This window comes from Bacillus rossius (assembly GCF_032445375.1).
Source record: "Bacillus rossius redtenbacheri isolate Brsri chromosome 4 unlocalized genomic scaffold, Brsri_v3 Brsri_v3_scf4_1, whole genome shotgun sequence".
NCBI lineage: Eukaryota > Metazoa > Arthropoda > Insecta > Phasmatodea > Bacillidae > Bacillus > Bacillus rossius.
In genome coordinates, this window is record NW_026962010.1 from 20,704,707 (window position 1) to 20,721,970 (window position 17,264).

Below are 17,264 nucleotides of genomic sequence, written 5' to 3' on the forward strand. Positions count from 1 at the left end.
TCGAGAGGGTGTAACATGTAGTGTTCGAGACGGTGTAACATGTAGTGTTCGAGAGGGTGTAACATGTAGTGTTCGAGAGGGTGTAACGTGTAGTGTTCGAGAGGGTGTAACGTGTAGTGTTCGAGACGGGGTGTAACATGTAGTGTTCGAGAGGGTGTAACATGTAGTGTTCGAGAGGGTGTAACATGTAGTGTTCGAGAGGGTGTAACGTGTAGTGTTCGAGAGGGTGTAACGTGTAGTGTTCGAGAGGGTGTAACATGTAGTGTTCGAGAGAGTGTAACATGTAGTGTTCGAGAGGGTGTAACATGTAGTGTTCGAGAGGGTGTAACGTGTAGTGTTCGAGAGGGTGTAACATGTAGTGTTCGAGAGGGTGTAACATGTAGTGTTCGAGAGGGTGTAACATGTAGTGTTCGAGAGGGTGTAACATGTAGTGTTCGAGAGGGTGTAACGTGTAGTGTTCGAGAGGGTGTAACGTGTAGTGTTCGAGAGGGTGTAACGTGTAGTGTTCGAGAGGGTGTAACGTGTAGTGTTCGAGAGGGTGTAACGTGTAGTGTTCGAGAGAGTGTAACGTGTAGTGTTCGAGAGGGTGTAACGTGTAGTGTTCGAGAGGGTGTAACGTGTAGTGTTCGAGAGAGTGTAACATGTAGTTTTCGAGAGAGTGTAACATGTAGTGTTCGAGAGGGTGTAACATGTAGTGTTCGAGAGGGTGTAACATGTAGTGTTCGAGAGGGTGTAACGTGTAGTGTTCGAGAGGGTGTAACGTGTAGTGTTCGAGAGGGTGTAACGTGTAGTGTTCGAGAGGGTGTAACGTGTAGTGTTCGAGAGGGTGTAACGTGTAGTGTTCGAGAGGGTGTAACGTGTAGTGTTCGAGATGGTGTAACGTGTAGTGTTCGAGACGGAGTGTAACGTGTAGTGTTCGAGAGGGTGTAACATGTAGTGTTCGAGAGGGTGTAACATGTAGTGTTCGAGACGGTGTAACATGTAGTATTCGAGACGGTGTGCAACATGTAGTGTTCGAGAGAGTGTAACGTGTAGTGTTCGAGAGGGTGTAACATGTAGTGTTCGAGAGGGTGTAACATGTAGTGTTCGAGAGGGTGTAACATGTGTTCGAGACGGTGTAACGCCGCGCGGACTGCGCCGCTGGGAGCTCCACGAGTGTAGCGGACTCTGGAACCTGTAAAGAGTCACAGTCGTTGCCTGCTATGACGACGATTGTTATTTGCACAAACACAAACACTAGAAGATTATCTTGGCAACTGTTGCAGGTAGCTGGGTTGAAAACTCGTTAAATAGTTTTCTAATTATACAAAGAATGTTACTCTTTGCATTTAAATAAAATAATTTGAACAGAATCCATACTGTTTATTCCTCTGACGGCTGTAAATACACATTGCCAAGCCGCCGAGACGGCGCGACCTCTGGCCCGTCCCGCAAACAACGACTAACGAAACAATGCCAATATAAATACATACATAACAAGTATTACATATCTGGGTACTTCCCCGGTACAAACCCCTTCCTTTTGGCTACAACACTTATTCCTACAACCACGATTCAGTGATTGGCTGTTCATCTGTCTTTTGTCTTCAAGGCGACATGTCAGTGGTTAAGATATCTCATCATTTTCCATCTCACGTGAAAGTATACGTAGCTTTTCATGAAAGTAAATATTTTGCTCGAAAAGACCGTATAGCATGATGAAGATCACATAACTAGGTAATTACTGGTTAATTTAGGGTGGTCATATGCTGACCTTTGTTATATAACATTATACTTAAACAAGGATGAATAAATTACAATTCAAATAATAGGAACAATTATAAATCTAAGATAAATGTGTCTATTTTCTGAACGTCTTGCCATTGTTTTTGTTTAGTTAGAACTTGCATAATGTTTATTTAGGAAGGAGTGAGGTAATGGACACAGATGAACACGTTGGGACGAGGACAGCAGACAGCGACGGTGATGATAATGTGGATGAACCCAGTGGACGCCGTGTGATGAGTGCGAATGTGTCCGCAGGAGCGCTGATGAGGCTGCTGGCGCAGGTGCTGGAGCATGCTGGCGAGGGCGAGCACGGCTGCAAGGACGAGGTGTCGTGTCGCCTGCAGGACGTCATCAGGTGAGCGGGCGTCGAGGTCCTTGTAGCGCCACGCTGCCCGGTGCGTGGTGCCCGGTGCGTGGTGCCCGGTGCGTGGTGCGTGGTGCGCGGTAGCTGAGCGAGAGACGTTTGCTATCCGTCCAAGGAGCAGCGTGGATATAGATGTAGTGACGCGCTTGGACTGCTATGCCCCCGGCCTAGCTATACGTCACTGTGCAGGCAAAACAGCGGGTTGATTTCTTCCTTTCACAGGTGTTTATGGATCCTCTCCCAAATTTGAGGAATTGAGGTACGAGACGAGGTTAATTCGAAAAATATAATAATCCCGTTTGGTGACCGATGACGGCTCGTAATTTTGGAAATTTTATTACATACAGTTGAAAATTACAAGTGTACTTTTCTTTTCGAAATCATCGCCACACATATCTGGCTTGGAGGAGGTGTGATATGAAACACCTCAACATAACTGCTGCTGGAATTCCTGGGTGCGTCTGGCGCTTCGTGAAGCAACACTATGCCAGTAGTTAGCATGTCCTGTCGCTTGTTCTGGACGGCCCGTTTGAGTTTACATAGTGTATCACAGCAGGCCACATTTTCTATGAAAACGTTCATTTTCAACTCATGTAGTCAATGAGTTAACTGCGTAACACAGTATTCTAAATCCACTGATCGATACCTATTGAACACCTGCTCACAGGGCCGTAACAATGGTGTTGCTATCTCCGCCCATTCCTCGCTCGTGCGCAAACGGATTTTTTTTGCAGTGAAACTTATTTGCTGAGGAGGCTACAATTTTCGAGTGTTACGAAAATTCCGATTGCATGAGGGGAACAGTGAGGTACGTGGTGGGGGAACCGGTAAAGGAGGAGAGTGCGTCAGCGGCGACGCCACTCCAACGCATGCACTAGCAGTCGAGTGGGAAGATGTAAAAAAAAAGGGGGGGGGGGGGTGAGTTAGTTACGTAGTGTAGCATGTTATATGCTAGTTGTAACGGCCGGAAGGGGAGACGGTATGGGAGAGGTAGAAATGACGCAGCAGTGATGCTAAGAAATTCTTGTAACGCTGATGTGTCTGTCTACTCCTCAGTTTTCGTAACGGCTAACGATTTACGCTACGACATTTATTTTATTTTTAAGTATCTACAATTTATTTATTTGGGTCTAAAAGTTTGATTTGTGTAATTATCGTTATAAGTACGATTCGTTTTCATGCGAATAGTATGTTTGAAAACGTTAAAAAAGGATATATAGACTTAAGAGGTTAGTTTTATAAGTGTTATTTATTTTTGGTATGTGAACTGTGTTTTGAAATGACAAAAGGGCTTAATAGGCGTGTGAGATAGACATTATAAGTGTAATAAATGTGCGTTTCGAGTGTTTTTTTTTCTTTAATTTTATGCAGTTAGAGATCGTGACTTTAACGTCATGCCTAAAAACAATAAAAAGGCAGAAGAAGATAAGAGGTATTATCAAAGGCAACGTGGGGAAAAAAACCGCCAATAAATGCCAGTTTACGGATGCGAGAGTACAGGATGCGGAAAAAGGCATTTTTCATTTGAGATCATACCTGCATACTTACTATTCTCAATTATTATCTTTTGTTCAATAAAAATATTCTAATAATGTATTACTATCTATAACTGGTAAGCAATAAGTTTCACTGTTGTCGCGCCTGGACTCCACTCACACGTTTGAAACACGCTCGTATTTTTCTGTTTGACTGCTTGATTTATTGATGAGGGTTGTTTGCAGTTTTTTTCTGGTGGTAAAATGCGAAAATTACATGAACTAAGGCGTTTGAAAGTTTTAATGTTCCTGTTTAGTTATGTTGTTTTAGCTATGTTTATGACTTTGTTTCCGACGAACATCGTTGATGCTGACTGGCCAAACGAATGTGTCACGTGTTTGTAGGCACGGTACTTGTTGATCACGAAAAAAAATCCCGTGTCGCGCAGCCTCGCCCGAGCTCTACCTCTGTATTCACTTCAGTTTCCAAGAGTCCTTCCTGATACCTTACCCGACTCTAAGCACATGTGCAATACTTACATGTTGAAGAATCTGCAATAATAACTTCACCTGCTCCGATGTAATTCAAACAATATTAGAATGTAGCTGTTCGACACTTCAGTTGAGTGACGTAATTGACGAGTGTGTATGTAAGCGGACCGGGCTTGACTTGAGGGCCGCTGCCCCGGGGGTAGACCGGGGCAGCTCGCCCGCGCACGGGGGGCCTCGCCCTTGGAGCGGTCAGTGCGTGGCCACTGGTCCCCGGTGTCCGGCAGCAGTCACCTGGCTGTCCACGAGGGCATCTCCTTCCCTGACTCTCAAGGTAGCAGTTTGTCGCAGCTGGCACTGGGCCTGGTTCTTCATTAAAGCCTTAAGTCATGAAGCAAGTATAAATTTTTGACAGTCGTCAATAGTAGCGCCAGTGTTACCCATTTCTCGACTGTCACTTGCGAAGCAACACATGAAGAGTGGCAGAATGATGCGCAGGCCTTCATTAACTGTCAGATTCGATACTTACGTTACACAGACTGTACGTTGCGAGTTATTGTGTGATTTTGCTGTATGCGGCATTCTTGCGATTCTGGAGTAAATGGCAGTTTCGAATTGAAATAACAATGGTAGATCTTAGAAATGAAATGCGTGTTTTTAGTTTCTCTGCTCGTGATGAGTCGAGCGAGAGGTCGGTCCCCAGCGAGGCAGTCCGCCTTGCGCCGGCTGTACCGCGGCCGCAGGTATCGCTTCCCGGTGCTAAGAGGAAAGGCTTATATGTGTGGAAGTGTAAGAGGGGGAGCGTGGAGGCGGGCCGTATGTTGTGTTTGCCGGGGGAGAGGAGGGGGGCTATTTGGTCGTGTGACGACCACGGCCCTGTGTGTAATCCCCTCTCCCCGCGGGGGCCAGCGCAAACAAGGTCATCTTCCGCAGCGAGACTCTGTCTGGGAGGAGCCAGCTACCGCGCCACGCAAAGTAATCTGTCTCGGGAGCGCTGCGCACACACGACGCGCGGCCTTATTTGTCAACACGGGCCTTAACATGCTCACGTACGCCCGGGCCCGCCGCGGTACAGTCGCGGCCCGAGGTCCCCGGTGCACTGTCCCAGTTGTTACCAGGGAGTTCACTTAGTGGTCGCGTATGTACGGGAAATGCTTAAGAAAAACCTTTCTAATATATTGGCATTTATGGTCCTTCTTATGTAGTTTATTTAAGTTATTTCGCCGTAAGTGACAAATCGTCATTTTTTTTAAAAGTGGTATCCACGGCATTTACTACTTTTTATTCACGAGCATGGTGCAACTACAACTTTTATAATAAGGCAAATACAACTTCTTTTTTTTTTGCCTTATCTTGAATATATAATTTAAAATGAAATATGGGATGGCTTCATTTATTAATTATAAATTAATAATTTCACGTATAATGCACTCTCCTAATATAAAACAATAACAATGAATCCAACACTTCAAAAAAATGAGGGATCAACGGAATGAACAATGTTAAATGTTAAACCTTAATTTCTAATTATGAGTACAGTTGAAGATGTCACTTCTTCTGTCTTAGCACGGCAGTACAGGTCTCGGCAGTCTCAGCAGAAGAATAACAGACGACAATGGCAGTGAGCACTGTGATAATGACTGCGGGGAAGAGGTGTAGCAATATTGCTTAGAATTGGCGTTCCCAAATATTAGGAATTTTCCAAGGATTGAACCCAGTAAGGAATCGAACGAATCAGTTATAGGCTGGTATATGATGAATGACTGACTCTTTTATCATTTTTTGCTATATTTTAATAAATAATAATTTTTTTGTCTAAAATATTTTTTGTATTGATCGAGGATATAACCAAAGACGGAAATCCATTTAATCAATTACTAAAATAATAAGTGTAATTTTTATGAATTTTGTAATTCTTTCCGAATATCTAGCTCAATAATTACAAATTTTCAAAATAGTGGATTCCAAGATGGCAGGCGTGGCGTCATCCAAGATGGCCGACGAGTTCTTGATCACAGGCTTGAAGCGGCGTAAACGCTCGAACATGGTCGATTTACTCACGAATTATAAGCCAAAACTGAGTAAGCCACCAAGCCATAGTCCCATAATAAATACATTAGACCTGCATGCCCTATGTTACACTGCTTCCGTTATTTTGTCCTTATTACTGTATAACGTCACTCTGAAACTCTGGCTTTCTTCCTCGTTGTGCGAGGGCTCGGGGATTACACGCCACCATTGGTCAGGTGTGAGGAGTGTCCATGCGGCCTGTATCATCAGCAGGCCAGGGAGGAGTATTGAGTGAGAGCAGTTTTGCACTGTTGTCATGGGAAAAAATCATGAATACAAAATAAGAAATAAAACACAAAACATAAACCCACAGAAAACCAGCCTAAACCTGCTGATGCCAAATGGATAAACCCAACGATGAGCCTAAACCGGTATTATGGACAACACAGCGATTGCAGCCCAGACGATCACATTCAAACTTAAAGAAGAATTCCGTTGAAGGAATTTATAGTCATGAAAAAAATAATAACAGCACAGAACGAACACAGTGGATTAACAACGACAAGACAGTTTTAACAATAATAGTAAATGCAGACATACAACATCACCTGGACAACGCAGCAAATATACGAACACAATGATAATATGGACAACACCGACGAACACAGTAAGTTTCCTATGACAAAACAGTTGCGACGTTTCGGGAACTGGCATCTGTTCCCGTCAACATGTACAAACCCACTTACATCGGACACTGGAATGGCGGTTTATAAGTAGGCCATATGCTCGACCTCGCTGCAAAATTGCTATGGCGTATGTCCAAGAAATTGTCTTAAATCGGAATTCCCCGTTGCATGAATCATTTAAAATTTAAATAACTTGAGCCAGAGGTTGTCTGGTCACAGGGGGTCTCATGAAGAGCTTCGTCATACCATTCTGAGAATGTTCTGCTCCTCTCAGATCTGAAGGCAGGCAAGGTCCCAGCAGTCCAAACCCCGTAGTTGCTGAGGTGAATGCTGTCCTCCTAAACGGGCACGTTGACAGCCACTCTGAGTCTTGAACCAGAACTCCAGCTTGCAGTTTCTCATGCACTAAGAACTACATACTACCGGCTTTCTGTTGGGAGCTGTTGCGAACCACTTCCGCGTTTTATTCCACGTAAACCTTTTGTTGTGCTTCAACAATTTCATTATGTAATTTGCGGTCAAAACTCTTTACTCACATGGCATTCCAAACGTCGAGATTACTTTAAAATTTGAAACACTGGTATAGTTCAGCGAAATTTTATTTGCGAACCAATGAAAGCTTTTCCTGTGTTGTAAGCATCTTAATCGTACATATTGTTACGATTTACCGGGTTCGTAAAGGATAGTCCAATTAAAGACTTTATTACTCTACACAGTTTTATTGATGGCCACTACTTATGTCACAATTAATCTTCTAAAATGGCAAATAATCAATTGCACTTTAAAAAAATGTTGCTTCCTCAGTCACTCGTTTTCACGCACCGCACACCTCGCTGGGCCGCACCTCTGGCGCAACTCTCGCCGCAGCACCCCTCGCGGACCTCCGCCGCGGGACTCCGTCGCCGCACTCCGCCACCGCCGTCGCAGCTCCCTTCGCCGAGATCCCACTCGACGCCTCGCTGGGAACTTCGCTCGGAACTCCGCCGCGCCCGCGACACTATCGCCCGGAACTGAACTCTTCGCCCTGGAACCTTCGTCCAGGAACTTCGCCGTTCTATCGCCCGGAAACTCCGCCGCGGGAAAACTCCCGACTCCACTCACTCCCTGCCCTGGAACCTTCGTCCAAGGACTTCGCCACTCTGCCGCACCCGCGGCACTATCGCCCCGGAAACTCCGCCGTGGGAAAGCTCCCACCTGAACTCTGACTCTGAGGCCGGCGTCCTCGTCTTATATATCAGCCCAGGCGCTTTCCAGAAATAACGAGTGCGGCTGGGGCCAGTCGCGTCATTCCGCACCGACCCGACGGCAGAAATCTCACGAAACACGTGTCGGTGACTCGCGTAACTCCGCGGCTGTCAGGTTTCGGATGTCGAACTAACAGCGCCGCGCGGGGAGCTGAGTGATGGAGGGAGGGGAAGTGGCGACCCAGGTGCGCGCGGAACGTCACATGTTGCGCGGCCACTTGATGTCAGCCAGCTGTGCACCTGCACGTGTCGCGGCCTTGCTCATGTTCGTAACAATATTATTTGTCTGAATATTTTTGGCTGTGGAATGTTTGCTACATATTTACAGCTAATTTCACAGTTTTAGTGTTAAGTGGTAGTATATATACTTGAATCATGCATTTTCCATCGGTACTTATTAACTGAATTGTAAAAAAAAGGAACAAGCGTTGTAATAATTTAAATTTATGACAGTTTAATAATATACAATTAATATTAATTTAATTATAATAACTTGTAGATTTAATTACAGCGACGGGCATTCCTTCAGATGTTATTGTTTGCGAATTTGCAATTATTTCTGCCGTTTACTTCTAAACTAGTAATGATGGGTTATCCATTCTGGCTGGCTTGGGGGGGGGGGGGGGGGGTTGGTATCTGGTCAGTCCGCTGGCTGTTGGCCTCAAAATGATTAGGGCAGACGAGATTGTTCTGCAGTGGCTCGCCATTGCCTTCTGCAGTATGCGCGACACCCGGTCCTCAACCCAAGAAGGAAAATAATATGAGCAAATGTAAAATGTATTAATTTTATTTTTGTTCTTGTTCTGTTAAATTATAACATTTTAACCGAGATATACTCTTACAAGCATTAAATTGTTTTTTTTTTTTTTTAATATCTTACATTACAGAAGTGCCTGTTTTAGTTTTGCAAATAGGTGATAATGCAGATACACCATTTCATTAATTTTTCATCGAAAACATTTTCTGAATATTTTTTGCCTTTTGAATACTTCTCACATAACTTCCTCATTAACGTATTAAAATAAGGTTAAATACTAAATACTTTGTCTCAGTAGGTTATCTCAGGAGCGCGCGCGTGCTTAGAGCAGTTTCGGAAAGTGTTTTGGTATTGATGCAAGTGTAATTATTTGCAAACGGCAACGACCCAACAGCAGAGGCCGACTTGCTGTTGAGAGCTTTGTTTCCACGGCTCGCTCGTATCTGCGCGGCAGAAAAGGGAGGGACGAGCGACACTCGAGGGTGAATGACGCGCCCTCACTCTGCACGTGGTGCTGCACCAATGTTTCTATAACCAGTAAACAATAATACGTGCATTAATATTACAAAAAAAAAGGGGGACGCACCACAACACCGAAATGCCACAACGCCGAAATACATTAACGCCGAAAAATGTCATTGCAGCACTGCCACAAAGGTTAAGTTAGGTAAGGTTAGGTTAGGTTAGGTTAGGTTAGGCTAGGTTAGGTTAGGTACACAAATTCATTCAGTTGTTTTTAATTTTGCTCCTGTGGCCCCCCCTCCCCGTAGCAACATTTTTCGGCGTTACTGTATTTTGGCGTTGTGGTACACGGCAGTTTTATAGCTGTCGGCGTTGCGGTCAATTTGGCATTCGGCGTTATGGTATTCGGCATCATTGTACGTTCGGCGTTGTGCTATTTCGGCGTTGTGGTAACGACCCAAAAAAAAGAGTACCTAAAACGACGTCGTGTATTTCTGTCGCTCTCCTTTGTGAACGTTCCTTCCCCGGGAATTGGCATTGGCCCTGGGACTCTGTTGGCGTCCTCTGAGCACCCGGTGGCGGTGAATATGCAGCACCTCTTAAACAAATGAGGTTGTATTTTTTTTGTTCGTGGGAATTTTTTTACGTTACTTTTCATAGGTGATGAAACGGGGTAGAATGTGTTTCCAGCAAACATCAAAGGCCAAACCGCTGAATCCCCCTTGAAACGTAGGTTTCTATTTTTAAAAAAGGTTTCCCTTTAATCATGCTTCCTTCCTTTGGATCCTTGGATTCCGATCCTACCATTCTCCCCAGTATTAAAATGATTTTTTTTTTAGGAAAAAATCTAGTTATTATTTAATCACGCAACTAGAAATCCCGCTGATTTTTTTTTTTTTTTAAATAAAACTGCTGCTCGCAATGTTGCCAGAAAATTAATGATAACATGTACTTTCACTTTAAAAAAATTTCACATTAAATATACGAAAAACGCTGGTTATAAATTATCCATCGTTATCTTCTTAAATTTACGGGTACAAAGACACTCACTTTGAACATAAACCCACGAGAATAATATTGTTTTATAAAAGAAATAAAATAAACTGGTTAAGACTCATGCAAAAACCACACTTATTTCTCCCACTGTGTGTTTGCCCTGTTTATACCAATAAACACAACTCGTAAGTTGAAATATGGCATACTTTCTATTAAATACGAACAATTCTTCGTTTATTTGCAGAGCATTCTTCGTGTAACGTGCTGTAATTTCTAACAATGTTGAAACTTGACTTGAGGGTGACATAAAGCTGTTAAAAGTGGTTAAATGCATTTTCTGGCTTATCTTAGACTTTCATAACCGAAGTAAGGCATTGTAAATTCTTTTCGCATCAAAAAATACTATTTATTTAGAGAAATACGTAAAAGGTGGATTGAAAATGGTTAAAACAATAGTTGGCAAACCTTTTTTTCTGAGAGGCAATATGTTTTATTAATTATGCCTGTATTTAGTATTTGGCTTGGACTGCCAAGTTAATAGACTTTTTATCTCGGTAACTAAGATATCTATGAGACCATTTCAGAAAAACAATTAGACCGGAAGTTTTCTAAGGACTCTGTAACAAAAAATCATTCTGCTGTTTCGGCAGTTGTTATTAGTAGTCTTAATATCACAATAAATATATACAGGTACAATAGTTCCAATCTTTAATTTTATTCCCCAGAAAATGTTTCAGTATTTTTGCACTCTTTAGTTCGTGAGAAGCCGAATGTATTTACTGTTATATGTACGATATTCAGCAATATCTGTTGGACTGTTGTTTTGGTACAAACGTGATAGTTTCGACGCTCTTACCTAACATACGGCCAACTCTTGGAATAGTCATTGGAGAGAAAACCTCACATGCAATCTCGGCAGAAACAAATCATTAGTCCAACATTAAATGTTTTAGTTGATAGTTTAACTGTCGAACTAATTTGTCATGAAGTGCTAATTCGTTGTTTCCGTAATAAAAGATTTTATTTTTGTCAGAGTTTTAGTGTAGAAAAAGCGTAATAGTTCGTGACTAGTATGTTAAAAACAAATATTAGTTATATTAAGAACTGACATACAGCGATTTTAACAAAAGTGTAGGTCGGCTTGAATATCAAATGCAAAGAACCGCTTAAGTGTACCTTTGTTTAGCCTACATCATCTGATTGGCCAATAGTCTGCAGAAGATAGCGACGCTATGTTACTATTGGTACTGTGTTCACAATATGCCACATCCATGATTCAAATGAATCGGAAGATAACATCTCGCCGCCTCAGAGATCGTTGGAGATGCAGGAAAGGTAAAACGGTGAAAAGGTAGTGGTGACAGAGTGGTGTCGGCGGGAAGGCGGGGGGGGGGGGGGGTCACAACGGGAAAATTCACGAAACGTTGACAACTGACAACGTCCGTCACGTTTCCCGTTTGCGACTGACGCCGCCCGGAATGGAACCTCGGTAGCAGGCGGTCCGCTTGACGAATGTCCTTTTTTTTAGCCGTCTTTACGTGCATATTTGTGGAGTAAGTGTTCGAAAGCCATGTTATCCCCACGCAAATACTCAAAAATATTTTTTAGACTTGTGTGTTTTACACACTTTCCTTCATTCAAAATTTTTTAATAGTGTTTACTTTAAATGATAAGAGAAAGATTTATTTTTTATTATTCATCACGTGTCACATATTTATTGACAAATACACAAAACATAATATATGTCATAAAAATGGTTGTAAAATGTAGTGTTAACTAATCGGCATTTGTCTGGCCCTAAGATTAAATTCAATAATAAGAAGTGGTTTTTGAAAGGAGTGAAGTTGGCAGCACTGGCATACTGCAAGGAACAGCCCCAGTGTTTGAATACCCTAATGTCAGAACATGTGTTAACTTATATCGTGATTTGCTGTTCCCATTATCATACCCATCCCTCTTATTTCAACACCCTTATCAAGTTGGTGTTATTTTCTCAAAAAATTTAATTGACTATAACTTTCACATCTTAGACGACAACTTCGATCGGGTCCTTTGGTGACCTTGTTTCCGAAGGTTTGGCGGGCCTCAATCCAAGAAGATGTAGATTTATAGAATAAGATTCCTGCCTTTTCTTGTATGGGACTGCTATCACATACTATTAGTCTGTGTAGCATATACATGTTGTCTCTAAATGCCGGTAGGGGTTTAGAAAAACTGTTGCTTGAAAACTAATGGTGTTAGCAACATGTGGTCTTCGGTAGATCGAAGAAAATTCTGGATGTTTTTTTACCACTTTAGTAGACCTCTGTGTGAGCCCCTTTGGTAGCTTTGTGACCTTCCTTTCTATATTCTAGCTCTTGTCATGTTCTTTGTGAATGTCTTCTGGAATATTCTATATCTCATTCCTGATACGGTACTTCAGGGCATCAAGTCAATTAATTAGTCTTTGGAACACATTGCTCTTGACATTACCCCACACGATAAAATCCAGAGGTGTGATGTCAAGCGAACATGGAGACGGAGGTATGGGACCATCTCTACCACCAATCTTCCTTGAAATGTGTTGTCTAGGTACCTGCATCAGTGGGGTGGGGCATCATCATGTCACAGAATGATGTTAGTCTGAAACTCCTGAATGTTTGATACAGCATACGACTGCAGCATGTCTAGATAATTATTCACGTTCACTATCTGCCATTGAAAAAAAAATGGTTCAGTAACCGAGTCATGCATAACTTCACACCACACATTCACTTTCGGAATATCTCTTATGGGCTCTTAGCCACATGTGGGTTTTGAGTGCCCCATATGCCTGTGGACTTTGCCCGATATATCTAATGTTGCCTAATCTGTGATAATGATTTTTTCAAGAACTATTCATTAAATTCGATGCGGTACAGCATTTTTTGTTGCAAAGTGTTGACGCGCTATGTGTTCAACAGACTTCAATTGTCGAACTAACTGAACCTTGTATGCACATAACATCAATTTCTTACTCAAAACTCTGTGTACCATAACACATGGAATAGCTGGTTCTTGCAGAGCTTTGCGTGTGGAATTTTGTAGGACTTTGTCTCAATGTATCACGGATTCGTTTCAACATATTCATCACTAACATCTAGTCGGCCACTTCTTTTGAGATCATGGACGCCACCGGTTTCTAGGAAACGTTAATGCCAGTCTTTTAACGCTGAGTCACTAGCAGTTGCTTATTGAAATTTTTGCGGTAATTTCGTTGAGTCTGGGTGACTGATTGTTTTTTTGTTTCGAAAATCACGCTAGACAATGCGTATCCTTTTGAATGGGCGCCATTTCATAAATAATTTTCTGAGACAAATAAGAACGGCAATTTATGCCATCTTTTCTACAAAATAGAAATATTGCAGATTTTTGCTTCAGCTGCTTCAAACGGCATTTATTTAACACTGCTCCCTCACGATACATTTTCAAAACCCCCGAACGAATTATAGACCCACCCTATATGATAGCCATAATTATAAAAAAAAAAAGGGGGGGGGGGGAGTATTTTAAAGTCCTCATTGGGCCTTATTCACATCGAGTGCTCTGGTTTCTGGCGAGAGCCGTTACCCAACAAAGAAAAGTATGCGAACGAGTCTTTCAGTACTCGCCAGAAATGTGTAACATCTACCTTCGGTAACGATCAAATTCACGTGTTCTCATGTTGCAAATACACTTATAAATGTTTGAACTCGGGGTCTCGGACACGTCTTTTCCCCCTGCAATTCTCTAAAATAATGTCGAGCGTGATTAAATATAGGCGATTTCTGTTTTCAACAAGTCGTTTCCGCACCCTCTGCCCGCATCCGCTGCCTGAGCAGTTAACGTCGACTGTCGAAACATTCGATTTGCAGAGCGACATTTTTAAACTGTGTGATGAAACGGCTCCGACAAAAGGAAAGAAAAAAAAAGGACTTGAAAAATGTCCAAACCTCGGCCCATCTGAAATACTATATAGGTAAGTTTCCCCGTGGCGCGGTGAAGGACGCGCCTGTGGGCTGGCGGTGCGTGGGCGCGCGGGGGGAGGGGGTGGAGGCTGCGTGTGTCGGCGCGGCTGTTGATCCGACGGCCGGCGGGTTTGCCGAGCTCTCCAGCGCTGCCGGGGCTGATGGCAGCGCAAACAGCGGCCTGCCCTCCCCTCCCCGCCTCTCCTCGTCTACCTGGGGCCTGCCCGTGCTCTTCATTCGCAGGTGCATGCACGCCGCAAACATTTCTCCTGCTCCTACAAGGGAAAATCATCGAAAACTCACCGAAATGCGGGCTTTCCTCCGTGTGTATGTATGCACTCGTTGTAGTGTCGGGTTTGTACAAAAGGGTCAGGTGTCAGATATAAACTTTATTCGCAGCCTGTACGCGGAAAGACTGTTTTCTGGAACTGTTGTAATTGTCTAACAAATCATCGCACCGGCGATGCCAGCGGCTGCGTGAATTGTATTTCCTGAATAAATTAATTTTGAAAACCAAACCAAACCTTGGAAACTCTGTTGCTGACGACATATTTTGTAAAATTGCAGTTTTGCAAGTGATACCGTTGGCAACTGAGTTTTCTAGGGGTTTCCTTGTAAAAGTACAAACATTTTTTTTACAGTGTTTACAGTCTGTTGTATGTTTTGTAAAGACGCTTTGATTCATATTTTATCATTATTTTTAACCGCGCAATACTCATTTTGCCAGGGCAGATGTAGCATCGTAAAAAATAATTTGCAGGCATTCTGTCTATTGAAGAGAAAGGGTTTTTAACAGAAACTTGTTTAATTGTATGAACATAGCATCACATAACAGTTAGTGATAGTTGATAACAGTTTAGAGCAAGAAACGTATAAGCGTGTTGTTTATACGTCTAAACGATGGAGATATTTTACTAACACTTTTCGTACGAGTTAAAGATTTTTGGGTTGTAAATGTTGAATACATGCACCGATAATCCATGCAAATACTCCACAATAAATAAATTTCTAAACGCTTGCTGGATATTTAATACTAATATTTTTTTACATTTAAATCAGAATTCATTTTCCGCATATTTTGTGACTTTTAAGCTATCTTTATATATATCTATCTTACTTTTAAGCTAGGCCTATTCCCCACCTTCGTATGCCAGGTTTACTACCTCCAGTATTATACTTATACTAGATAATGCCCGGCATGCGTTGCAATGCCTCAATCAATTTTTTAATTTATTAATAATGTAATTTTTTAAACGTATACTAAGCATCTCTCTTTATCTCTCTAATTCTCTTTATCTCTCTCTATCTTTCTATTTATATCTCTATCTCTCTATATATCTTTCTACATATATATCTCTATATATCTTTCTAGCGGACCCGACAGACATTGTCCTGCCCAAATGTACTTTTTGTGAGATATGGATATGGCGGTAAGTATTTCTACGCTGGACATTTTGTATCTTCTCATTATACATACCCCTCCTCTTGGGCACGCCACTGCCGTTACCAAAAACCTTTCCCATGGTTACGCAGAAGGCAACAACAATGCAAAAGCCCGTTGCCATGGAGGCTAATTATCAACAATGCTTAGTTTTTTTGCTTTTAAAGCGTGTTTTTTTAATTTTTTCTTAACTCAGAATCGAGATAAAATATCCAATTGTGAATCTAAACCATCCTCGAATCCCCGTGAACTCACACACAAAATTTCATCAAAATCGGTCCAGCCGTCTAGGAGGAGTTCAGTGACATACACACGCACACAAGAAATATATATATATAAAGATATTAAATTTGCGTAGCTTTCACAAAAATTCATTGAAGTTTCGTCGAATGATAAATTTTAAAAGATATTTTCACACAAAGATTAAGAGGTTTTTATTTTCTTTTCTTTATTTAAAATTGCAGACTCACCAATCAGTAAATCTTGCTAACTAGAAACTGTTTCTAACCACAAAATTAATAAACATATTCACCTGGTTTTTACAGAGTACAGTCATAATAATGTCTACGTTCTGATCTGGCTTGGAGGGAGAATTGGTCTTTTGGTAGAATATTTACCTGTTGCATCGTGTTGGGCGTAGCTTTATGCCCGTGAAGCACGCAGCAAAGATACGCCGAGCTGAAACATCCACACATCTGTCCAATCATCCTGATCTCCATTTCCTGTGGTTTCGCGATATTACTGCGAGACATTTTTGGAATGATTCTCTATGCTCTACTATTTACATAGCTGAATTGGCTTTTGAGGAACTTCGACAATTTGTTAACTAGTGTCTTTTGTTAGCCGTCTCTGATAACCTCATTATTGACCACACCTAGATATAACCCAACGATATACCAATACAGGGCGAAATAAATGTCGCTTTCTCCGCTGAGCTGACACTTTAATTTTAATTGGTCGTCATAATACAATTTTGCTTTTAAAATAAATACATCAATACCTTTTCTCCTAATTTGGTCTTTAATATTATTTTCAGATTTAATTTTTATAAGCCAAATCAATAAGTTGTATGATTACGTCGTAAAGTGTAAGACAAATCAATTAGCATGCAGTTATTATTCGTAGAAATAAGATTAGTCAATAAAATAAATACGAATGGATAGAAGTCTAATATATTTTATCGCAATTAATTTAAAACAAATTGTAGCATGAAAAAGACCTGTTTATATATAACTACAAACACACACACACACACACACACATACACACACATACACACATACACACATACACACAACTAGGTTGTGTTCGCCAAGGCTTCGAAATAGGCAAGAAATGTATAAAACTGATGGAAGAAAGACGTGAGCCGCGACTGACGGCGACAAACTCGCGTGACGTCACGGCTACGGCCAGACACGACCGCCAGATCTTTTGGTGTCCCACTTTGAGTGTGAAGGGAAGGATTCGTATACTCGTTTTAAGAATTCCTGATCAGGCCGAGAGACGAACCCAGTCCTTGTGGCATCTCAGATGTCCTCACCACCGATCAAAGTGGTGTGATGACTACGTGTGTGTGGTTAGCTTAAGGGAAATATTGATATGAAATTC

At 41.9% G+C, this 17,264-nt stretch overlaps 1 protein-coding gene across 7 annotated transcripts in view; it reads left to right on the forward strand.

The window, feature by feature from the left end:
* The window catches only part of LOC134541511 (S phase cyclin A-associated protein in the endoplasmic reticulum), a 236,805-nt gene that overhangs the window by 82,342 nt on the left and 137,199 nt on the right, over nucleotides 1-17,264 (forward strand). For all 7 annotated transcript variants that reach the window (XR_010076648.1, XM_063385011.1, XM_063385018.1 and 4 more), the window contains one exon: nucleotides 2,023-2,122. Coding sequence is in view for 6 of the 7 variants with exons in the window: in XM_063385011.1 (XP_063241081.1) it covers nucleotides 2,023-2,122 (100 nt within the window). In the remaining variant the exon portion in view is untranslated. The remainder of the gene's footprint in view (nucleotides 1-2,022; nucleotides 2,123-17,264) is intronic.